The following is a 24,807-nucleotide window of genomic DNA, read 5'->3' on the forward strand; positions in this document are numbered from 1 at the left end:
TGAAAAATATTTTTACAAAAAAAAAAACAAACTTTATGTGTTATTTGACTCACAGAGGCACAGGCTAAAATCCCAAAGAATCCGACCCTGTGGATGAGTTTCTGCACAGCCACTTTGGCTCGGGTGGCAAAGTCCTGCAAAAGAGCAGAAGTGAAGAAAATGTTTGATTTTATTTTCTGTAGAAATTTGATGTTTAGCCAACACTGACCACATAAAAGATACTGTATGGATGAAACAGTCATCACTTAATTACGGGAGACATGTCAAATCTGCAGCACAGAATTTAATTAATTGCAAAATAATTTATTCTACTAACTACTGTCATAGAGTTTCTATCAGATACACGTCACACTTTCTGTATTAAAACAGGATTACATCTGACAGATTTAAACAACTTCAAATGATTATTACTCATTCAAATTTCATGATAAATTATTTATAATTCTTTTTGGTAAATTTCAGATTGATAAGTACATTTGTTTTAATTCAAATACATTTGGCTGCTGGAACCTTTTTTAAGGGCAAATAAGAGAAAACAGTTTTTTCAGTGTTTTTGTAAACATTTCTGTGGACGAGGGAATATCACAGAGGTGTGTGAAATAATTGTGTGTATCCGTCTGAAATGTTGTTGTTTTACTAAGAGATTTTAAATGTTGAAACCCATTCAAATACCACATTAAAATAAATGAAGAATTTAGGAAAAGATCTTATATTTAAGATAACATTGTTTAGTAAAAGATCTGCCTTCAGGATTTCTCCATCATCTCTGACTGTTACATTTCCAACTCACACACACATTTCTGTCAGTATACTGACATTAAAAATTTCCATTTTATGACTAAAAACATACTGGTGTTCAAATGAAACGAAAAATTTGTGAATAACCTGTATTTTAATTTTTAATCTATGCCTTTTTAAAAAGTAAGTGTAAATAAGTGTAAAGGAGAAGCAGCTGGAGGATTTTCTACACCCTGTAAATGTGCCCTCAACAAAACGTTTTCAGCAGTTATTGAGCAAGGTAAACCAAATATTTAGATAATCAGAAATTAGATGTAGAGCAGTAAAAAGTGTTTCAAATTTAAAAATAAATATATATTTAACAGAAATGTGCTTCAGAGTGATTTTCACTTGCTAAATCTTAAGATTGTGTGTTTCTAAATGCTTCAAAGTTGAGGTGCTTCATTTTAAAGGATAAAAATAAAAATAGAAATGAAAAAATGATACCAAAAGATGCATTTTTTATAATATTTGAACTGTTTTAATTCAAATTTCTATGCATTTAGCAGAGTAAATGTGAAAAGCAGAAGTGAAATGAACTGTTGGTGGAGGAAAGTTGCCTGCTTGTGTATATTTAACAAAAAACATCAAATCATCTTAAAATAATATTAATCTTTTTAGAGGGAAAATATATTTATTTAAATGTACCCATAACAATGTAACATGAGAATGTTGGTTTCACAATTAAATCAAGTACATTCATGCCTGTCCTGTCAAAATAAATATCTTCAGAGCTGAAATGCACTGATTCACCTGCAACATATTCTCAAAGAATTTGGCTCATCTCTAAACATGCTTTTTCATTCTGGGAACGTGATAAACTGGTTTTAGCATGCCTGTATCTAACGTTTTGTACCAGTTATTAACTCAATTGTCACTGGGAATGTGTGAACAAGAGAGCAGACTTTGGTCATTCGTGTGACTCACAAATTCTTGCTTTTTCTGCTGGTCTTGTGCTAACCCTCCTGACAGCTCCACAAAAGCCTCTTTTCACAGCAATGACACAGATTTTTCCTCAATATACCTTTTCTGGGAAGAGGAGCCTTAATCTGTTTGGATTTTTACCTAAATAATTCTGGGAACACTGTGGGAACGTGGAAGAAACCCCTGATCCAGGATCTTTTTATATTTTTGGACGACATTTTCAACATCTAGGTAATTTATAAAAAAAGATTACTTCCTTATAATGCTAGATTTTCAATTGCTAAACTAAAATTATTGTTTTTTGCACAGAAATTGCCTAATTTTGAATGAAAACTGAAGCTTTTTAAACAAAAACAATGTGATATACTGAGGACAGTCCTTTTCCAAAATATCTGATTCAGGATTTTTTATTTTGAAGGCCTTAATATGTTAATAATTTGATCTGTTTACTGTAGAGAATTTAGATTTTACAGCCCAAAATAGCTTTTATTCGTTATCAAATTATTGTTTCTATATTTTTTTTAAGTTATCTTGAAACTGTTGCACTGTTTTTTATGGAAAACATTAAGATAATTCTGTCTTTGTAAAGTGTTATAGTTGTTGTAATGAAATTACAGTGTAATATATTTTTTAAACCCTGTGAAGTTCAGTTTAATAAAAGTAATTGTATCTATGTTTTAATGGATGAAGTATTTGCTTTACACAATTCTTAATTGGCAGCTGCTGTCTCTTTGGTAGCTAAATACATATTTGTGAGATTAAGCTTTAAATGTAAGCTTAATTTATCATTAAATAGAATTATGCTCATGAATGAGCTTTAATGTAAATCTGTGCTACTGTAACAAATGTGTTTATTTTAGTTGGACTGGCTATATGAAATAACATTACGTACGCATTAAAAGCATCCTTTTCTGCCTTTTAGATTAAAGTCATTTTATATTTGTGAACAAAATAGTAATTAGTGGAAGAAAATCATGGTAATTAATTAGTAGATGCAAATATAATTACTGAGAAAAAAAAGGTGTTTGTTCCAAAATGATTATGCTTTCATATCGAAGATATGAAAACATAATGATGTTGGTATTAATGGAAACATGCACCTTAAGACATTTAGAAAATTGTTTATTTTCTAGAACAAAATCATTGTATCGTAATATTTTCTGATGTTTTTCATGTAGTACGGCGATTCCAAAAAATGCATCTTTTGAATAAATGAAACTCTAATCGTTAGTGGTCTGTGTAATTATTTTAAATATGATTAATAAATGTTTGTGTATGTGATTTTAACCACTAAAAGCATATTTTTCTCATCTAAAACAACATCAAATTCTCTCATAAAGAAACAAAAGAAAACGACTCATACGATTTACATGAAAAGACAGGGAAAAAAATTCTGTTTTCTTCCAAAAAGTAAGGCCTCAGTGTCTGAAGCATCATATTAATTAAAACAAAGAGACACGGGGGGGGGGGCTGGCAATACACGATCATGCCTAATATGGTCAACAAAACCAGTACAGTGCTGATGACATTCTTTACGGGGTGCAACCAAGCCGACAGGAAATTTGAGAGACATGGGAGGTCGCCTAATAAGGTGGTGGTGGGGGGAGCGAAGGGACACAGAATCTGATTGGCTCACAATTTGAATTTCTGCCTCCACTGACGTCCAATCACACGGTTCCTCCTCGGACTAGCCTGTAGTTTTAATTCTGGCCAGTCCCCATGTGTGCGTACGTGTGTGTGTGTGTGTGTGTGTGTTGCTCAGCTGGTGGGAGACAGGGAGGGAAGGAATGTGTATGGTTGGCTTACAGCTGAACCGCTGAGGGCTGCGTCTGGACCAGGGACACCTGACAGTGCTGCGGCGCGGACAGAACCCTGCAGAACCAATCAGTGAATCCCATTCATTTTCTGACATCATGACACGTGCATTGTTTACATTTTGTTGGTTTTCCTTTTGGCTCATGCAGCATAAAAATATCCCCGCAGTGTGAACAAAGGGTCCCAGAGGAGGTGAGGGGAGGGGTGCGAAAGGGTGTGTGTGTGTGTGTGTGTGTGTGTGTGTGTGTGAACTTGTGACACTGATTTACTACAGCTGAACTGTGTATTGTGACTCTCTCTGGTCCGCACTTCTGTATCCAGGGAAGTGTCTATCTTGGATGGCTGGGATTCAGACATCCAGACTCTGTTGTTGGCGGCTTATGGAAAATCACCATCTTTGCCAGGCAGCTTGCCAAGGGCTGCCTGTTGCCACCCCCCACCTCCACCCCCCGTCACCGCCGGCCTGCAGGGCTGGGCTTAGCAGCAATTACATTTGGTGAAATCTTGTCAAGGGTGCAGTGTCATTAAAACTGTGGAGGTTTTGGTTCCAGATTTGGCTGCTAGGCACAGATGCTGCAGTCTGCACAGTCACCCCACATGGAGCCGACCTCTGTCTGCGGGGAACAATACTCGCGTTTGATCCCCCTCCTTCCTATTTACTTCTGACAGTCAAATTAACCAATCTGAATAAAGAAATCATAAGTGCTCCTCAAGCGTTGTCTCTCATTCTCTAAGGCATGTACAGTGTTTCAAGGCCACTTTTGTGTAAAAATCATTTGGTGTTTATCCGAAATAAAATGGTACAAGAATAATTTTAAACACAAGAAATGCACCACATCTATTTGCATTTAATCCCAGTTAATATAAGGTAGATGAATCAGTGAAATGAATGTTCTTCCCAAACCTAGCACGTGTGGCTCATAAAATGAAAACGAGATACAAGGTACATTGGACATGAGTCTTACTCCGTAAACACAAAAGCATGTCCTCTACATTTAAGAAGATAGTTAAATGTTTTGAAACCAGCAATTTTGCTTCATATCTTTCAAAAACATGGGAAGAACACAATTAACATTGAAAATTAGGAAGAAATTAGTAAAAAGTAAAAGAAAATTACCTGAAAGTTAGTAATAAAGAAATAAATGAAAAAGTTAATTAAAAGAAAGGCAATTCAAGACTTGACAAAAAGTTCTTAAAAAAAATTACAGAATTCTGTCACATAATTTTGAATATGTAATTATGAGAATTGTGAATATAGTTTTTACATATTTCCTTTTCTCCTACACATTTTTCTTTGCTTTTTCTTTCCAAAATCTACTAATTTATAGCAATTTGTAAAACACTTCTTGCCAAGTTGCTCATTGGCTATTTCTTCCATGTTTTTGAAAGAAATCACCAGAATCACAAAGGTTTAAATACTTGTGAAAGGCATCTGAATGCAGCACAAGACAAGTGATGTTGCTTCTGGTTTCAAAGGGTTAAATATCTGTGTTTTCAGTTGCCAGGTGATGATTTAAAAAATTCAACTGGAAAATATGATTTTTTTTACATGATATAACAACCCCCCCTAAAAAGATAACAGAAAAAACTTTGATTCCTTATCTTGATGTACTGCAAACAGGGCTCCGAAACATTTTCAAGGATAAAATTTCAAAACTTTTTCATGACTTTTCAAGGAACAATTATATTACATATTAATTATATTTTCTTCTTGCCTCACTTGCCTGTCATTTTTCTCAACATCCAAACATGATGTCAGCTAGCTGGCACAAGTGAGGGAAGAGCCGAAACACAGGGAGAAAATTGAGAAACGTACGCGACAGTAAACGAAGCACACGGATACAGAGCTACATTACGTCGACAGCTATGTTACGTTATGTGGGAGGTTATTCACGGAAGATTACTGTAATCTTTACATTACACTAAAAACTTCCATGACTTTTCATGATTGTTCCTAATTCCATGACTCTTCCAAAACTTTCGGTGTCTTTTCCAGATAGCCATTGTGAAATTCTATTACTTTTCCAATGACCGTGGGAACTCTGTATAAATGTCAACAGTTTCAAATGCCAGGTTTTTGAAATAACAATAACAGTGACGTTTTGTTGTTTGTTGGGGTTATTTTGTTGTTTTTTTATTTATTTATTTTTTTGCCTGTTTGCATTATTGTACAATGCGACATCTGTTTGTTTTGGATTTGACAAAAAGTTGATCTCTCATGAAAAAAAGTGGACTTTTCATTGTGAAAAAGTTGGCAAAGCAAACACTTTGTTTTCAGTCGTGCTGATGGAGTACAGAGTTCAAACAGAGACAAAAAGCAGGCAGCGACAAGGCACTCTGCTCCATGTGGAAAATTAAAGTGTCAGACAAGGAAAAATCTATGCATAGCCTATACACAAGTCAACACCCACGCACATTTTTCTCTCCCTCTCTCTCTCTCTCTGTTTTCTTTTTTTTTCTCAATGAAAGTCTTTCACACAGAAGACACACATCTCGGCCGCGAGCCCCCCGACACAAAGATGGCTAAAGTTCATCTCATTAACTCCTGACAAGCCCGCGCCTGCTCTCTCTGGCACAGGAAGTGGAGTGATTAAGGAGTCCTGACGCAATAGAAGCTACAGTCCACTTTTTCAAGAAGAAAGGCGAGCTGCGCATTCAAATCTACCCGGACACACACACGCACGCACACAAAAAATGCACCCCTGAGTCCACGTTGACAAATTCTTTAACAAGCTGTGGTTAAAGGGAAGCTGGTTTTACTCTGACTCACCCCCCTCCTTTCAAACAGTTTACTGGAAATAAAGAGGGAGGAGGAGGGAGGGGGCACTTTCAGAGAAGTCACGTGACGGGGCCGGGCAAACCACAGCACAGAGAGCCTTTGAGTGCAGTAGGCCAGGGGGGAAGGCAGGCATACGCCCAGCGCAGATGGCCCTGATTTGAGTTACAGGAGATACAATCCTGGGAGTTGGCAATCAAGAATTCACAGCCTGTTAACCCCTTCCGTGCCGGATGAAAAAAAAAAAAAAGGCAGGAAATAACTTCATTATCAAGTTACAAGCAATCATGGACGCGATCCACACAGGATTCTCCGAGACGCTGAGGATTCCTCTCCGGCACACCGGGCGCTCTGAGCTAAAGATTTAAGAGGGGGGGAAAAAAAAAAGCTGATGTTCATGACATCAGCGTCTGGAGCCGTTAGAAAAGGCATGACTTCATTATTCTTGAATAGCTCTGTTGAATGAATGAGAAAAAAAAAGCCCAGAGTGCTCTGCTGCTGTGCGTCACGTGCACTTGTGGCAGGAAGTTGGCACGTGCAGGCTGAGAGAAATACCACTGGGTTTAAGTCAAACTGCTGGCACCTCTGTGACTTGAGCCGAGGGGACGAAGTCAGCATCTTAATCCAGCTCTGCTGCCACAGGGTGGAGAGTGTGTGTGTGTGTGTATATGGGGGGGAGTGTGAGTTTGGAGGGGGGGTAGGGTTGAAGGGGGGTCACATCCTTGAGGACAAAATTTAACCACTTCCTGTCTCATACACAACGATCCAATGATACCACAGTTCCTCCAATCCGATCCCAGGGGTAGTCTTGGCCTACAGCTATTGATTTTCAGCTATCAATCAAAAACTGACACAAATCCGCAGCGGCTGAACGCCTCCGTGTCCACCTTAAAAAGGTGTAAAAAGGGCGAAAATCAGAAAGGTGTTGCGGGATTTCCTCGAGCGAAAGAGGGAACCCTGGGAACATCCGAGTAATGGTAAAAGCCCTGGCGAGAGAAAAAATGTTTCCGTATGTGGCAGGTCCTCGCTGGTGCTAGCAACCTGCCTCCAGATGCTGTCCAATCACACAAGCGCACATTACATACATAAGCGGCTGCCAGATATCATCAGAGAGAGAGCGAGAGAGAGTGGGAGAGAGAGCAATGCACAGCAGGACACAAACGGAGTGCGTGAGAAAGAATAAGAGCATAGGAGGAGAGGGACAATGTCAGAGCGAGAGAGAGCGAGACTAAGGCTGCGTACTGAGACAGCAGCATGCAGCGTCACTTCTAATCTGCCCTCACAGGGATGCGAGACCAACAGGCGATGCTCCTCCTGCGTCACACTGTTAGTTTGTTTGGGAAAAAACGCGCAGGAGCTCTTCCATGTTGAGATGATCATTTAGACAAAATCTCCTCTTCCCCAGGCCACCCGTTTGTCGCACTCTTCCACTCTTTTCTTGCAGTTTTGGTGGGAAGCGCCACTTTATCAGTGAGCGATGTCGAAGCTCCGCTTTCACACATGTGGTCCGAACACCAGGGCTGCTGTCAGTGCCAACCTGCCCAGCTGTCCGCAGCATTAGTAACGGAGCAGGTGCTGCACCCCTGCCCCTTGTTAACAAGCAGCACGGCTTCTTCTCAAAACCTTTTTTTTTTACTTCCTTGAATCGGTTTCAACATTAGTGTCTCAAAAAGGTCACTTCAGTTCAGCACAGGGAGTCAGTTAAATGCTAATATGCTGATTATGACAAAAAGTGGTTGATGCAATAAAGTGCAAAGCGCTTTCGTGATCTCGTCTTTCCGTGTCAAACTGATAAGCGGATGTTTACAAGAGGATTTTTCTTTATTTCTCACGCAGATCACTATCTAACTAACGCTTGGCTATCATTGCATTATTAGTAACATCTGCACTTTTTGCCGAATCTATTTACCGTTTCTCAATACATGACGAGAGCATTATGTGACCTGACATTATCGATCCACATGACAAAGGTGGCGTCAACCACAGGTGCTTTCCCTGAGCGCATTCGTTTCCTCCATCACCAGCAGCCATAAGCTTCAAGGAAAATATGTTTTTCATAGACCCTAATATTCCACTAATAATTCTAATAAAAGCCCAATCAGAAGAAAAATCCCTCATGTAAACACCTAAACTGGAAGAGATTACCCTGATTGAAAGAATTTTTGTATTGTATGGAATTTGTAACAGCACAGTTTATTTTTGGGTGATATTTTTTGCATGTAAACACAGATGGAAAAACGGTGATAACAGATAACATCATCAAGACTTTTGTTTTTAATGGGACTACATCAGAATAAACGGCTTGTTAGAGTGAACCTTCCTCTTTTTTTCTTACTTTTTCTGACCACAAGTACTGATTTCCATTTAAACCACGGCTGTATTTTAAGTAATCCTGCACGCATGCTTAAAATGAAATACCGGTTAATACTGTCACAAAAATTCAGTCATCTACATCAACTGAGTCATCTACAGCAGCATATTGGGGGCATTGTAAGTTAATGAATAAATAAAAAAATAAAAGAAATAAAGAGGTGGGGTGAATATTATCTGAATATTCCCATAAAAAAACAAAATTTATCAGATTGAAGCAAAAGAAAAAGAACAAGATAAAAACTACATATATATTCTCCAAGAATAAAGTGGTGAATGTAGGAGAAAAAAACTCCTACAAAAAACTAAATATTGTGGTGGGGAAATATTCCAATACAAAAAGGTCAGAATTAACGAGATTAGAGTCATAAATTTACAAGATAAATACATAAATAAAAATAAATAAATCTGGATATTCCCTGAGAATAAAGTAGTAAAACTATGAGTAAAAAAAACAAAAAAGTCCAACTTAAATAAAATTCGAAAAAGAAAAGAAACCCAAAACACATAATAAAGCTGTATTTGCGACAGTGGATTTCTGTTACAGGATATTATAGGATAAAAAATAGGTATTTGCTGCACAGATTGGACATATTGGTGCACGAGCTAAACAGACACACATGTACCATTTTAACAAATGAATTGACTGATTGTTTGGAGTTCATTTGAGGTGTTCCTCTGACTCAATAGTAGCAAAATATTGTTAATCAAAGAGTGTAATCTAAGAGCATGCTAAACTAACTGTAATAGTATATTGTATTATGCACAAATTCACCGTCGCCTGTTCTCCTTTCCCCAGGGTGTTCAGGTTGAAGAACTCCCCATGGGCTGGCACACCTACTAATGGCTCCAGGGAGGTAACAAGAAGCAGGGAGTGGGTAGAGGGGATCACACACCCAATTATAAACCAAATAAATAAATATCATATAATCTCAGAAAATATTAGATTATGTTATAGTAAATGTGTGAGGTTTTTTTCTTGTGCACCAATATATCCAAATCTGTACATCACATAGCTATTATGGTCGAAGAATACCATTTACTTTTAACTAGACATCTTTTAACAGCAACCCATTACTACACAAACACAGCTGTAATATGTGTTTTAGGTTTCATTATTTATTTTTTTTTATTTTAACTTTTTTATTCTCATAAATTTGTGACTTTAATCTCTGAGATTTCTTGGATTTTCTTGCAACATTATGACTTTATACTTAAGGTAAATTTATCACTTTAATGTAAAAGAATATACAAGGTTTTTGTTTTTAAAAAAAATCAGATTACTCCCTTCCCCAGTTGAGAATTTCTTGTTTTTTGCCTACAATGGTCCTTAATACACCATTGTAGCAATCCCATGATATCTGGGATACCCTCATTTAAAAAAAACTGTATTTATTTGTTCACAGTCCAGTACAGTCTGCTACAGTTTATTTGCAAATACATGACTAAGTGAGTGCGCTGTAAAGTTCAAAACCATTTATGGCTGCAGTTGTTTTACTGCACTTGACCTGTCTGACTGTTTGACCCAAGCTGTTGGAGAAAGAAAAGCATTCCTGAGGATGAAGTCTGTGTCAGGACAGACAAGTCTGATGAAAATCCTTTAAAGAACCACACGCATGTTTCCCCTCATTCCTCCTCTTCCATTCACAATCACAAGAGGGTGGAAAAATAAATATTTACAATGAGCTGTTCGGCATTGTTGAAACATTTGCCGGGATGTTTGAAATGAGAGCATTTTTTTTCTTCTTCACTGGGAATTTAGAAATGAAGAGCCGGAAATGGCGGGAACATTTCACTCGAGTGCATCATTGCTGCTCTATTAGTCATAACATTGTGAAAGCACTTGATACCGTTGAGACACAGAGGTGGGGCTTGGATAACTGTACACAAACACACACACACACACACACACACACACACAAATTTCACATCAGGGAGATTGTAACGGTCAGTTTTACATAAAAGTACCAGAACTGTTAAAAAAAAATCAACACCAGACGAAGTGAAATCGTCGAAGTGCAACAGAGTGATAAAGCACAAAGAGCAGAGGGGAGAATAAAGTGAAGCAGTGGGAAACACAAGATATGGTTTTTAAGTTTTTACAAGACGACCATATTGTGTGGGTTATGGACAGTTTATACTTCTACGCTGAATTGACGTCATACCCTGCATGATAGCCAACGCAGTTGCGTGATGCACATCTCCCTGGAATTGTTACTACACGTCAACAACGCAGAGGTTTCCCTCTGTGGAAATCAAGCTTTTATTTACTCTTATCTCACAGATAAGAAACATTTAATTGTTTATTTCTAAGTTTCTAACTGACAAGAGTGTACTTCCTGTCGAAGAGACCTATGACTCCAGTGACGTTTAATATGTGACGTGCTCGATACTGTTCCCTGTTAAAATGTTTAATACAACAATTTCTTCCTTCCTGAAACATTTGAGCACGCCTTCCAATTTTTACTGGTCAAGCAACACACTACTGCTTGGTGTGTTGTCGGCATTACTGCACTTCACAGAAACTCATGAGTGGCACAGAAAGCCCACCGCCAAGTAGCGTTTTGAAGGTATATAGTATAAAGTGTAAATGACCACAATGGCGTAGGCTCTGTGTAGGGCCTAAGCACTAAACCTTCGACGATCAGCTGATTAATCTATCAGTCGATTGAAAGAAATTAATCGGCAACTATTTTTATAGTCAATTAATTGTTCAGTCATTTTTCAAGCAAAAATGTCCAAGATTTGCTAGTTTGTGCTTCTTAAATGTTGAAAATGTTTAGTTTTTTTCTGTAATTTAAGATAGTAAATGAAGAGTCTTTGAGTTTTGGGTAGTTGGTTGGACAAAGGAAGGAAATTCAAGACGTCAGTTTGGACTCTTGGAACATGAGATAAGCATTTTTCACTTTTTTTTTTTTTACATTTTATAAACTAAGGGATTAATTGGGAAAACAATTATTAGTTGAAGCCCTGCTACATTCAGCTGTACATCAGCCTTTACGTGGCAGAAGGAGGAGGGTGTGACGGGGCTGGATAATAGAGGGTGAGGAAAGGCTGAGGATGATGCAGGGTGCAGTGTGTCACCTGTGCAGACTCAGTCTGGTCCAGAATCTCCTCGAACCTCTGGTAGTCCTCGTCATCTGGGTCGGTGCCTGACAGACGCGCAGCACGTGCCATGAAGTAGGGAGGAAGCTCTCCTATAGCTGTACCTGCACCCTGCTCACACACAGACACACACATACGGAGGTTGTTAGTCGCTGCTGCTCAGCTGTTCATAGTTCAGTGTTTACAGTACTCCCCTGTGTGACGTGCTTCTGTATATTGTTTTGGAAACACATGCTTCTGTCCCAACACAGCAATAAATCTCAATTCAACACAGCTTTAAAAGGAGAAATGTTTGCTGTATCAATTTTATCAAACTGTATTTAGATACTGTGGCCCCAATCATCGTTTTAACCCTTTGAGACTCAAACAAGTTGGTTTAATTTCTTTAAAAACATAGAGAGGAGGCAATGAACAACCTAACATGGCCCAAAAATGACAAAAAAAAAGATTACAAGAAAATCACTTGAAAAAGGCACAAAAAAGGCTAACCAAAAAAAAAAAAGACCTAGAAAAGGTGTATTTATTTTACTTTTTTCTGTAATAATATAATACTATAATACTTCCCTCTCTTTTTAAGCAATTTTTTGACACCTTTTTCTAATTTCTTTCAGTGTGTGGGACATTTCTTGCCAGGTTTGTCAGTGGCTTTTTCCCATGTTTTTGACAGAAATCAAACCAATTTGCTTCGGTTTCGAAGGGTTAAACAGCTTGAGAAAGGCGACTGAACACAGCACAAGAAAACTGATGTCGATCTAAGTTTCACAGGGTTCAAGTGTATTTTTATTATCATGCATTGAGTGGTTTAGCTGTAAAAATATTTGTCTTAACATCGTGCTAATTAGTATAAAGACTACGGTGCCATGGTTACTTTGGGGGTTAATGGAGCAAAAATATCAATATCCACGATCCAAAGGAGCTTGCACCGCTTGACGTCTGGGATTGTGCGATCAGAGCACTTAATGGGAATAAAACGGAAAGGATTTACGAGAACGAAAATCCCACAGATTATTAAACGATCATGGAGACATAAAACACAGGCCTGGGGAAGGTGAAAAACCAGATGCCACTTCTAAACAGCATATCAACACGCTGCGCCGCTAACTGCTCCGCTCCAATCTACTGTGGACATGTGGAATGCAGTGTTTCTGGAAAATTTAAGAAGTGCTAACAAGCCAGGGGGGGTCCAAAGGAACCAAGATATCAATATCTGACAGCCAAAAGGAGCTTGTAGCTATAAAGCGGTGGAGCCCGTGTGATTGAGGGGGGCTTAACAGGAAGAGAGCGGAAGTGATTTGAGGGAAATAAATCCTCAGCACTTGGTCGGTTCAGCAAGTTCATACCGCCAAAACATGGAGACGGGGGGAGTGAGGGGTGAGGGGGTGAGGGCTACAGACTCTTAATTAACACAATGAAAACAGCCGCCAAGAAATGCAGTGTTTTTGGAGTTGCTCACAGCTCATTACTTTAATGTTTCCAGGCACAGGGGGAGAGTAGGGGTGCGAGGGGGTTGACAGAAGATGCTGAGGATACAGTTAGTTACAGTTACACATGGCAGCATATGGATTATTTGAAACCACATACCTAGCATCCGCAGATGTACAGCAATGACAAAAACAAAAAAAGAAAAAAAAATTCAGTTGTTTAGGCAGGACAAACACAAAATCAGTCAATCTCCCTCCCAGAAGAACATAACTAACTAATCACAGCCACATTATTTGTATGTAGCTGGATTGCTGAGCCAGAAGATGATTAGTGGGTAGTTAGCAACCATGGCAGCGACAACAAGTCCAAACAATCATTCTCAGGAGGCGGCGCTATCCCAAAACCTGGCATCTTTAATCTGGACACCCTGTTCTCTTGTTAACACTGCAGTCTTTGATGAAATCTGCCAGTTATTTCTCATAATGGAGACGTGCCCTAATCTGCCTGGCAGCTGCTCCATTCAACAGCTCTGTTTGTGAGCGTGCGTGTGTGTGTGTGTGTGTGTGTGTGTGTGGGTGTGTGTGTGTGTGTAGGGGGCACTGAAAGACGTCCACCTGCACAGTGGTGGTGTTTGAAGTGGAGCACTTAAGGGAGCTGCAGTAGTGGACAGAGAGGCTTCAAGAGGGAATAGACAAAGAGACAAAAAGAAAGACGGAAAGAGAAAGGAGAGAGGAGGAGAAGTAGAGGTTGTGGTGGCGGGGAGGGGGAGTGTCTCATGTCTCATCAACAGTGTATCCAGAAGATAGGAGGCTGGCAGGAGGAGGAGGAGGAGGAGGAGGAGGAATGCTGGCGTGGGCGCTCTGAAACTGTGGGTGCAACAGGTGTCTCCCAATGCAGAGCTGACAAGCCTCAGCCTGGCTGGGGTTACAGGGGTGTGGTGGTGAGTCCGACGGGATTGGGTGGCACGCACTCCCACAAACACGGACTCCTATATCACACCTCAGAGCATAGTGCTGCTGGTGTGGCTGCAGCTTGGCTCAGAGTAAATGTGACTCCAGTTTGTTGCCAGAAATCTAACATGCTGCACCAACAAATAAACAAAATTTTACATGCAGAACTGCTGTGCCTGCATGCACACACTAAATGGGATGAAGATGTATTGAAGGGTCAGTTCACCCCCATGGCCAATAAATGATATGATTTTTTTTTGCTGTATTGCAATACAGCATATATATGTATATTCTTAATGTCTTAAAATCTCCTCTAAACTACTTTAGGCTACTAAAATAATAAACTACTAAATAAACAACAGTTATATTAAAGGTAAAGTAACAACCGTTATATAATAAAGTTCAATAAAATACTAAATAAAGCTAAATGAAGCACTGTGATAATAAAGTTAAATACAGTTCTATTATAATAAAGTCAAATAAAGTCCAGTTACACAGGTTAAATAAAGTACTGTTCTAATACATTTAAAGTAATATTATAATAAAGTTAAATAAAATACTGTTCTAATACAGTTAAAGTGATATTATAATACAGTTAAATAAAGCACAGTTATAACAAAGTTAAATAAAGCACAGTTATAACAAAGTTAAATAAATAGCAATTATATTAAAGTTAAATAAAGTACAGTTATAATAAAACTAAATAAAGTACTGTTATAAAAAAGTTAAATAAAGTACAGTTATGATAAAGTTGAAATAAAGTATTTTTTACTATAAAATAAATTAAAGCAGAACCTCAGGTGCTTTTATTCTGAAGCTCCCGGCTCGTCATGGGCTGGAAGTGTTACAACGTACTTAAGCTTCTAAACTACATCAGCCAACAACAACTACATCTGGTAAGAGACACTGCTGCTGAGTATTTCAAATATGTGTTTTGGGCACTTTGAGCACGACAAGCTGAGTGCCATCTAGTTCAATAATATTGTAGAGAAGGCAGACATCTCAACCGCTGATATCTCCAACACTAAGCAACAACCTTTAAGACAGGGTGTGTCAGACCATTTATTTTGGTATCAATGATATTATTTGAATATTAATACTTAGTTTATAATGTAAAGAAAAAGGTTAGTGTTAGAGGATAGTGAATGAGTATCATAAATGAAGTAGTCCAAAAGTAGTCCAAAAATGTATCTGTGTAATGAAATGATTATTCAAGAAACTGAAACCTTAAAAGTTTTATGTGTGCCAAATTTTGCTTTTGTAATTGTGAATGTATGCATGGTTAATGTATTACAAACAATAAGGAAGCCAGTGGGGGGAGGGCAGTTACAGGTTGTGAAAATCCTGCCTGGTTCCTGTAAAGAGAAGAAGTAGCAGAGGATTTGTATTTCCCCCCTCATCTCAGCCCTTTCCACATTACGCAGAACAGGGAAACAGATAACAAAGAACGATAAAAGTCATATCGAGTGTCAGTGACCGAGTTCTCTTTTCTCAGTGCGTGGCAGTTCTGCCTTTCTCATGAAAAACACTAACAGTTACTGAAGTTACTAAGAAGTCTATAATGGGCTGCTACATCACTGTGGCACATATCTGACCTTGTGTTTCATGTGCATGCGTGTGTGTGTGTGTGTGCGTGACAGTAGCATAAGCCAGTCAGTGGTTTCATAGTAACTCTGAGACATGTGTGAGTCACTGATAAACCACTGGGGCCCGAGCTAAACGTAGACTCCCAGGTAGAGAGGGCTGTCCTTTGTCTAGGTCCAATCTTTAAACAGAAACACTGGTAATTTTAGCATGCTATTTTTATATATATCTACTATAAAATGGTAAAGATGTTTCTGTTCTGGTGCTGCAAAAAGCCTGCAGATTGAAAATATTTCATCTTTCTGAGCAGCCACAACGCTGGTTAGAGGTGTGAAACCACTGACGCTGTTTGGGGGAAATTCAAGGTAAGGCGCATGGGGTTTCCAAGCAAATGAGTTATCAATGAATACATTTCACCCACAGTGTTTATGCAAATTACTATGTTGAACCTTAACTGGTTATACAATTGAATACTGAAGAAGTAATCAAGAGTCATTCTTAAAGTCGGGTGCAAGGAGTCTTTTACTTGTTTAGAGGGAGATCTATAAGATTGAAATAATTCTTTGTATTAAGTTAACTTTTTCACTGCTTTATTACCACAGCATAAATTGCATGTTAACTAATAAAAAAATCACAGTCTGATTTGTGCACCTAATTTTAAGTCCTTGGCATGCACATTTTGATGCTGCCCCTTCAATTTCGGTAAGTTTCATGTTTCTACCACCCTCTTTCTAATGACACCTTTCAAAACCCACTGGGTAAATTCAAAAATGCATGGCGGTCAATCTGAAAACATGACTGTTTTTCTTGGTTGCCTGAGAAAACTGGCCTTTGGGAGATATGAGGTTTTCACCTGACAGCAACAATATTTCAAAGCACATGCTCTCAGTGCTGGTCAAAGCTGTGGCGAGTGTGCAAGGTCAACACAGACTGCAACCAAAAATGCACCGTGAGAAATGTTTATAAAAGCTTAACTGTGTGCAGATCCTGCTTTTGAATGCTCTTCAGCTGTTCAAGGCAGTTCGGCCGCACAATGTATCATTTTTCTACTGGCATTGCGATGTTGGAAGATAAATGCATTGCAAACGTCTACGATATTACAGGGTTTTTTGTTTTTGTTTTTTCTCAATGCAAACAATTCATTTTCAAATACATTTTATTATTTAAAAAATAAATAATGCGATTAATTTCTCTCTAGGGTTAGTATTAGACTCTTTTTAGGCATCTGAGTAGCATAACAGTTACAGTGCTTATACTACTATAATGCATCACTCTTTTGCCCTTTTAAGAGCCCTGAAACACTGAGCCAACGGTGTCAAATGCAGGTCAATGTCAATCCATTGGCAAGCATCTGTCGCCCACTAGTTTTTGCAGTGTGTTTTGCACCGTTGGCACAAGTAGGCCCTTGTTGACGTTTTTTTCGGCTGATTTAGCATGTTGAATCAGTGTTGGAGATGGCGGAGCACGTCAGGATAAAAGTCACTATGATTGGCAGTTGAACTCAGCAGACAAGCAGAGAAAGTACATAAACAGCTAAAGTCAAGAGGGCATGGCCTTAAAAACAAAGTTGTTCTATAAGATTGTTGGGTTTTGTTTTAGCCATTGAGCTCTTAAGCAGAAACAGTTAGTAACTGTTTGTGTTATTGCTTGTTTGTTGTTATTGCTAAAAAAACAACAGAACCTCATCACACCGATAGCCACCAAACAGGGTGTTACACCCTTGTTGTGTTGGCAATTTTAAATCATGCAACCGTGGTACAGTTCCTAACTTGAGCTTTTTAATTCCACTGATTGCATTAGGCCTAAAAAATCCTAAAAATGTTGTTCATTTGTGAGGATTATCTTGCTGAAAACATGTAAGTATCACAAACTTTTGTTTGCCACAGAGCTTTTTTTCCTGATGTAATCCAAATCCAATGGAAATATTCCATTGGCTTTTTGATGAGGGGGCCGATGCAAAACTGTCTGCCTACAGAAAAACGTCATCCCTGGGGCGCTCTACTGCACAGCCCTTCCAGGCACCAGCACCAGTGTGTAACAGACACTCACCCACATACAAGCTTCCAGGCGCACTTTGGAAATGATTGTCCACAGAGAGATGCTTCCCTGGATGGCAGCTGACTCCACCAGCCCGTCTGCCCCCGTGGCCTCCAGTCCCACTTGCTCAGCATCAGAGCCTGGTGCTGCTGCACTCTGCTGGGGACAGACTATTTGGTCTGGATAGGGAGGTTCGGGGAAATCCACTGAGCCACATTCATATGCTGCCAAGGTCACTGACGCTATGTGTGGTCCCTGAGAAATACGTAAGAGGAAGATGAAGAGAGACAGAGAAGAGAGTGGGAGGTGTGAGTGCACCTGTTGGAAGCAATTTTGAGTCAGAGGAAGACCCCTTTGATATTAGCATAGGAAGAAACAGACAGACATGAGTCAAACACTGATTGATAACATGAAGACAGTTATATGTGGGCCACCAGTGTCGAGGCTGTGTCTCCTGTACTTCCTACACCAGTGGAACTCTTCCTCTGCTTTTCATTAAAAACATAAAGAGTGGACGTGCCTTCTGCTTTCCTGTCTGTATGAGTTAACCCTTTGGAATCAGTCAGTTTCTTTGTGCTGCTTTCAGATGCTTTTCACGAGTATTTAAACCTGTGGAACCCAAAGCTAATTGGTGCAATTTCTTAAAAAAAAAAACACATGGAAAAAGGCAAAGGGGCAACTTGGTAATAAATGTTCCACAAATTACAAGAAATTAGTAGATTTAGAAGTTTAAAAAAAAGAATTAAAAAAAAAACTAGGGAAAAACAAACAAAAAAGCTAGGTGAAAACTATATTTATATGTATCATATTTAAAATTATGTTACGAATATATTAACATTTTTAAGTACATTCTCCAGGTTATTTCCAGATGTTTTTTTCTGATTTTCAGGTAATTTTCTTGCACTTAAAAAAAACAACAAATTTGTTGTTAATTTTTGGGCCATTTGTTGTCAAGTTGCTTCATTGCCTTTTTCCTGTGTTTTTGAAAGAAATCAAGCCAATTTGCTCAGGTTTTGAAAGGTTAAACAGGCAATTAGGAAATGGAGAAAAACACATAACTGTGTTTAAACTGAAGCGTTGTGCTGCTTCATGCTGTTTCAAAGCCTGCAGGAGAAGTGTCAACGGATAAAGAGTGGAAGGCCCCGGGTGGAAACAATCAAGGATGGAAACCAAAGCTGGGGTGTAGAAACCATTTGGTGTACACTCACCACACACACACACACACACACACACACACACACACGCACGCACGCACACACACACACACACACACACACACACACACACTTGTATACTCATTCGCTCAAACAAATGAACCTCAAAGACATGTCAGGGACAAATAAAGATGAAAATATGTAGCAGAAAGGACGATTCTCCCCATCTTTCCCAGGTGACGTATGTACACAGCCGAGTGCAGCCATCTGCCCACAGGAGGGCAATGATCACGAAGAAAAGAGCCACAGAATAAGAAGCCTGATTTAAAAGTCTTCAGACAGAATTTATTAATGTTTGACTTCTCCTGTTGTAAGAATGAGACATTAGCATACTTAAGGACCCGCTGTCTTTGATAAGGTCTGGTCTGGTTTACATTTCTGGCTCTTGTTTATTTACTCGCTTCAATTAGGCTTCCAGTGAAAAAACGGAGGAATCAAAGGGAGGAAGAGAAGTGCAGGTTGGATTTCTTGTGGCGTGGTGAAAGTTTATTGAGCTGCCAGCTTTGTGCTCTTGTTCAAACCCCAAAAAACAAGTCATCCAAATATCCACAATGCCGCCGAGTAGAGGCCCCACACACACACTCACAATTCAAACTCACTTACACAGAAGTACCAAAATGAACATATCAAGAGGGGAAATCTCCATTTCAACACACTTCTGGGACTTTGAAAATAAGTACTAGCTTTGGTCATTTGAAGCCTCCTTTCTCTTATTCCATCACTACTATTGAAAACACAAGCGATTCCTTATAAAATTGTTTAAACAATGTATTATTAAGACTATTTGTTTACTAATTACTTAGCCTGTATTACATTTAATTTTGGCAGGTAAACTTTATTTTTCTCGTATGCCATCATAGTGAAGAAGCAGCTAAAATTTCCAATTTTGAATAAGTTAAGTCATTGGAGTTGCCGTTCCACAACAAAAAAACTAAACACAACAGCATCTGCATTTGATCCTTTTCTGCACCGTGGGTCTGATCTCAGACTGCTCCAAGAAAACTTCTTGTTGCTGAAGTCTCTCTGAATGGTCAGTTCATTGTCTGCCCGGTTAGCACAACCTCACACAGCAGCAGCGGCCAACATCCGGCATCACAAACTAACACTGAGACGAGGTAATATAAATGTTTTTGTGCGCCAGGGATTACGTTTTTCTGTAGGCCGACACGGAAGTTAACGTCACCCTGGTTCCCTCGATGGATGTTGGATTATTGCAGAAAATAAGCTCTTTTGTAAACAAACATTTTTGATACATTTTGTTCAGCAAGGTAATCTCCACAAATAGCACCACTTTTAGGATTTTTGAAGTCTAAATGTAATTGCCAAACGTAAAACTCTAACATTAAGCAATACACATACAACATGGTTGCATGACTTAACATCGCCACCACGATGAGGCCGTTAGGTCGTGTTCTGTCCAGTTTGGCTTGATGACGTTCTGTAGTCTCATTTTGCCACTTGTTAGCAACTACCTTTTTTAAGACACATTAAAGCTTCAGGTTTTGCGAGTGTGGTATTTACTGATGTGATGTCACAAAGCAAAATGTGAAAGTCAGACATGATCCCAGGTTTCTAACCAAAAACAAAAATTCAAAAAATCCACTGACTTTGAGACGGGGGGACCGGAGGTGCTGAAATGCTAACAGATTCCTGGGTTTTAGGACTCATTTCTGGGTTTCTCTATGGAGTCTGGCTCTGTAGAGAGCATTGATCAAGTTTCATTTTCCATTGAGTTTTCTGTCAGAAAGGTTGTTGTAAACAGATGTTTTCACACAGTTTTGCCGTTGTTAAACACAGACACCTGCAAATTCAATTCATCAAGAATTTCCTTATTGTCTGGATTCTTTGTTTACTGGAGGTATAAAAACGTTTTCTTCACAAACTGAGAGTGACATAGGGTGAGAAATTAAAATACAAATGGTTATTTGGAGGATGAAGTATTCCTTTAAATGGTTGGACTTCATTTGACACACCTGTTTTGAGGTGTGATTTCATGCAGCTCACCTGTTATAAAGAGTGATCTAATTTCTTATTTAGGTCAAAGCAAAGGTGTGAGCACTGGCTTGCTGAACAAAACAGGGTACAAAAAGTACAACTAGTCCTGTGAAAATTGCTTTTCCTGCAGCATGAATTCCCTTCTCAAAGTTTGCTGTCTGTGAGAAACAAGGAAACTACTTGTACAAATGGTTAGTGGCTATTCTACACTGACTCATTATGACAATACGGTTGTTAAATGCGGTGAACAGGATCCAGTGGGAAGAAAAGGTCATGTAACTTTGCATTTCCTCTGTAGGAACACCCACTAAACAATGATCGAGGTGGATCTGAAATGACAGAGATTATCAAACAAGTCAGTAACGCGCATGTGATTGCTGCAAATAAAGGCAAGTCCACAGAGTGGGCAGATGTAAGCAGGCCCTGTGTACTCTCTCTAGTCTGTGTGTTTACACTCGTGCGTATTTGTGCAAAGAAAGGGTGCTCCCAGTGACGCACGGGGGTAGTTTGGCATTACGCAATGTAGCACCAAAGCAATCTGGCAAACCTGGGGTGGGGCTGGAGCTTCCGGAGCTGCATGGGACAAAGCAGGGCAGGACGGGACGTGGGAGAGCAGGACAGTGGCGAGTGAGGCAACAGGAAACAAATGTCTTCACTGGGAATAATTCACTCCCTTTAGATGACACAGATTCGTTAATGCACACACAGTAGGAGTAAGCAGGTGCAGTCACATTTACATTAAGAATTTTAAAAAGCACCAGCAGGAACTTGAGAGACAAAATACGTAACTTTTCCACACTAAAACGTCTAAAAATGACTCCACCAGCGTATATATATTTTGTTGAGCTTTTAACTTTTATCCAAAATATTTCAAACAATGTTCAAACCAGGAGATCTAGCTTGGTGAATTAAAGTTTTACATCGACCAAACTGGAGCTTGTGATTGTTGGAACAGTAACCAAGATGGTTTGGGGGAGTTTTATTTTGTTTCTGTCGGGTTTGAATGAAGTTTGTTTTATTATGAGTTAACAAGGCTAATAAGCCTTATCAGTCTTTAAGAGAAACTTTAATTCAAAATTGTATTTCTCTGTTGAATAAGGAAAACAGCTGTGAGAATATTACTTCTATTAACATTTACTGTCATATATCAAATATCCCCTTGAAATTTTAGGAAACAAGCAAATATTTAATGATAAAGCAAGTCAGGAGAGTACACAAACATTGATAATATTATTTTACCTCAGGAGTTGCCGACTTGACGTCATAGATGCATAAACATGGCAGACAAAAGTTAGTGTTGGTCAATGGTAAGAACCTTTTCTTATTAATTCACAAATATCAATTTTGAATCACATTTAAAGTTTAATATGGTATTAATGTTTACTACTGGCAATGTAGAGTGGCCTAGATTAAATATAAATATATATATAATATATAAAATGTATTAAAAAATAAAATAATAAATAAAAATAAAAACTGGAAACAGGTATCAACCTCTTGTTTAGACACTTTTAGCATTAAAATGCAGCCAATCCTCTTTGTAGCTTCCATGTTGTTCCAAATTTACAACCTCAAAGTACACGAACACAACAAAGTCGGAAGAACGACTTCCCAACTCGGAAACCATGACCTTCAGACATCATATGAATGCAGCACGAGCTCTGCAAATAATTCGGCTCCCGGTAAAAACCTCCTGAACAATGAACACTGAAAGAGTCCTGCGATAAACACACTGCAATGACGGTCTTACTCTGTCTTTTGTCATTTTTTGACTGAGAGACCCATAGCAGCAGAAAATTACATATTATAGTGGTAAGATGTTTGGGGTTTTTTTATACACTTGTTTTCTGACAAAACCAAAAGACAAATAGGAAAATCTTCAGTGACCCAGAGGGAGAAGTCAAGAAACTCCCAGCACTGTATACTCCCAGGACTCACATCCCCCTCACTGACTCTCCATTGGGATCTCTCTGCCCTGACATCCACATAAACACACTTCACACACACAGACAGACTCCTCAAGGAGAATATTTGTGTGGCAAAGAAACACTATATTCCTCTTGCTCACACCTTCCCACTCTATCTCAGGTAATGTGTGTTTACCAAACACACACAGCCTGCCAACAGAGAGTGTTGCGTGACTCTCAGTATCTGCTCTCTCTCTCTGTCGAATGCTGTGTCACTGCTTCTCAGCTTTCACAAAAGCCCAGTCCTCTGCCGTTGTCCAGGTGACTTACAATTAATCTGGAGCCCAGCCCCCAGCATCCAGGTAGCTGCTCTGCCTTGTTTTGTTTTTGATGTGCTGACACATGCAAGGACAAACAGGCGCACATCATCCGCTAAAACGGCTCAGGTGACGATTAATATCAGGAAAAAAGCTTCACAGTGGAGGAAGTTGTTTTTTTCCTCTCTTAGAAGAAGCCATTATTCCACCTTATACAATGTTTACTATAAACAAAGTCGTGGTGAGGGTTTGTGTGTGTGTGCTGAAATAACTATTCCACCTCCTAACTGTGTCTAATTTGAGATTTGCCGAATGTTGATGATGTTTGCAGCCACTAAAATACACATCAGTACTGACAGAGGCACAAAGTTCCTCTCTCTGACCCGATGGGATCCACAATGGAGGCAACATTGCTGGCATTCCTGTGGCGACCTGCAGAAACCAACGCCTGGCCTCCAAATCGAGTGGGATCCCCACTCCTGGGTATGAGTACATCCACGCAGACTCTGAGGAGACGCACACAGTTTGGATCTGGTAACGAGACATATCTCCGTGTGTGTGTGTGTGGAGACAATATATCATCAATATTATAACTCACTGGTCCTCTTTTTGATTAATTCTCATCCACATCAACATCCTTGTATCTTAAAGAGGATCTCTTTTTTTGATTGAAAGATTTGCTGGACATCCTTCATTATTTCTTTATTTAACCCTTTGAAACCTGGTTCCACATCAGTTTTCTTGTGCTGCATTGAGATGCCCCTCACAAGGTTTTTTTATTCAACCTTTGATAGAAAGCGAACCAATTTGCTTAGGTTTCAAACTCAGAGAAAGCAAAATGTACTGGTTTTAAAATTTGATGTGATGCGTGATAACATTTCAAACTCAGACTGAAATGTGATCAAAACTGGGCAGTGGTGATCAAATATAAATCAAGATTCTGTTACTGCACTGCATATTTCTCTCCTAAAATGTTCTTAGAAACACATTTCAGTGACGTGCTGAGCTGTAATAGCAACAACAGGAAGTAGTCGCCATACCGCTTCCTGTACAGTGAAAACAAAGGCTGAAAAGAGAGAGAGATCAAGCGGTAAAACTAAGCAGCTCTAATCAAATATAAACCAAGATTCTGTTACTGTGTGGCCTATTTCTCACCTCAAATGTTTTCATTAACATATTTTAGCTTACTGTTTAACTGTAATTTAACATCAACTGCCACTGTTTCACACAGACCAGTCTACATTACATCACCCGCCAGAGCGAACGTTTACTGGTCTGGTGAGGTGCATTGCATTGTGGTAGTTGTAGGTTTTCTACCTATTTAGCAAAAGTGAATGCCACATTCCTTTTTCTCTGGTCATGTAGCACCAATTTCATAAGCATCTGTGTCTTTCTACTGCATACGTGGCCTAGTTTTATACGAGAACCCTCTTTTTATCAGTGAAACATTTCTTTAACATCTATTCTGGACAAATGAGAGGGACTGGCTTCAAGCATGACAGTTGCTAAAGCACATGAGCGGAAAGGAGCTTCCTCTCTGCACCACAGCACAAACAGAGTGTACATCAGTGTGCCCACTGCAGGAGGAAGTGAAAGCTGGTTGGCTAATAGCTG

The 24,807-nt window shown here is 39.1% G+C and overlaps 1 protein-coding gene across 4 annotated transcripts in view; it reads right to left on the bottom strand.

Annotated features, from left to right (window-relative positions):
- LOC121952899 (vacuole membrane protein 1-like) overlaps positions 1-24,807 on the bottom strand; it is a 101,149-nt gene that overhangs the window by 41,556 nt on the left and 34,786 nt on the right. For 2 of the 4 annotated variants that reach the window (XM_042499769.2, XM_042499771.2), the window contains 4 exons: positions 17,773-18,015; positions 11,747-11,878; positions 3,508-3,573; positions 54-134 (listed from right to left, as the gene is read on the bottom strand). In XM_042499769.2, coding sequence (XP_042355703.1) covers positions 54-134; positions 3,508-3,573; positions 11,747-11,878; positions 17,773-18,015 — 522 coding nt within the window. The remainder of the gene's footprint in view (positions 1-53; positions 135-3,507; positions 3,574-11,746; positions 11,879-17,772; positions 18,016-24,807) is intronic. The other 2 variants (XM_088088219.1, XM_042499770.2) reach the window with 2 other exon arrangements.

Source organism: Plectropomus leopardus, chromosome 15 (genome assembly GCF_026936395.1).
Source record: "Plectropomus leopardus strain MGB_pleo_1.0 chromosome 15, ASM2693639v1, whole genome shotgun sequence".
Classification (NCBI taxonomy): Eukaryota; Metazoa; Chordata; class Actinopteri; order Perciformes; family Serranidae; genus Plectropomus; species Plectropomus leopardus.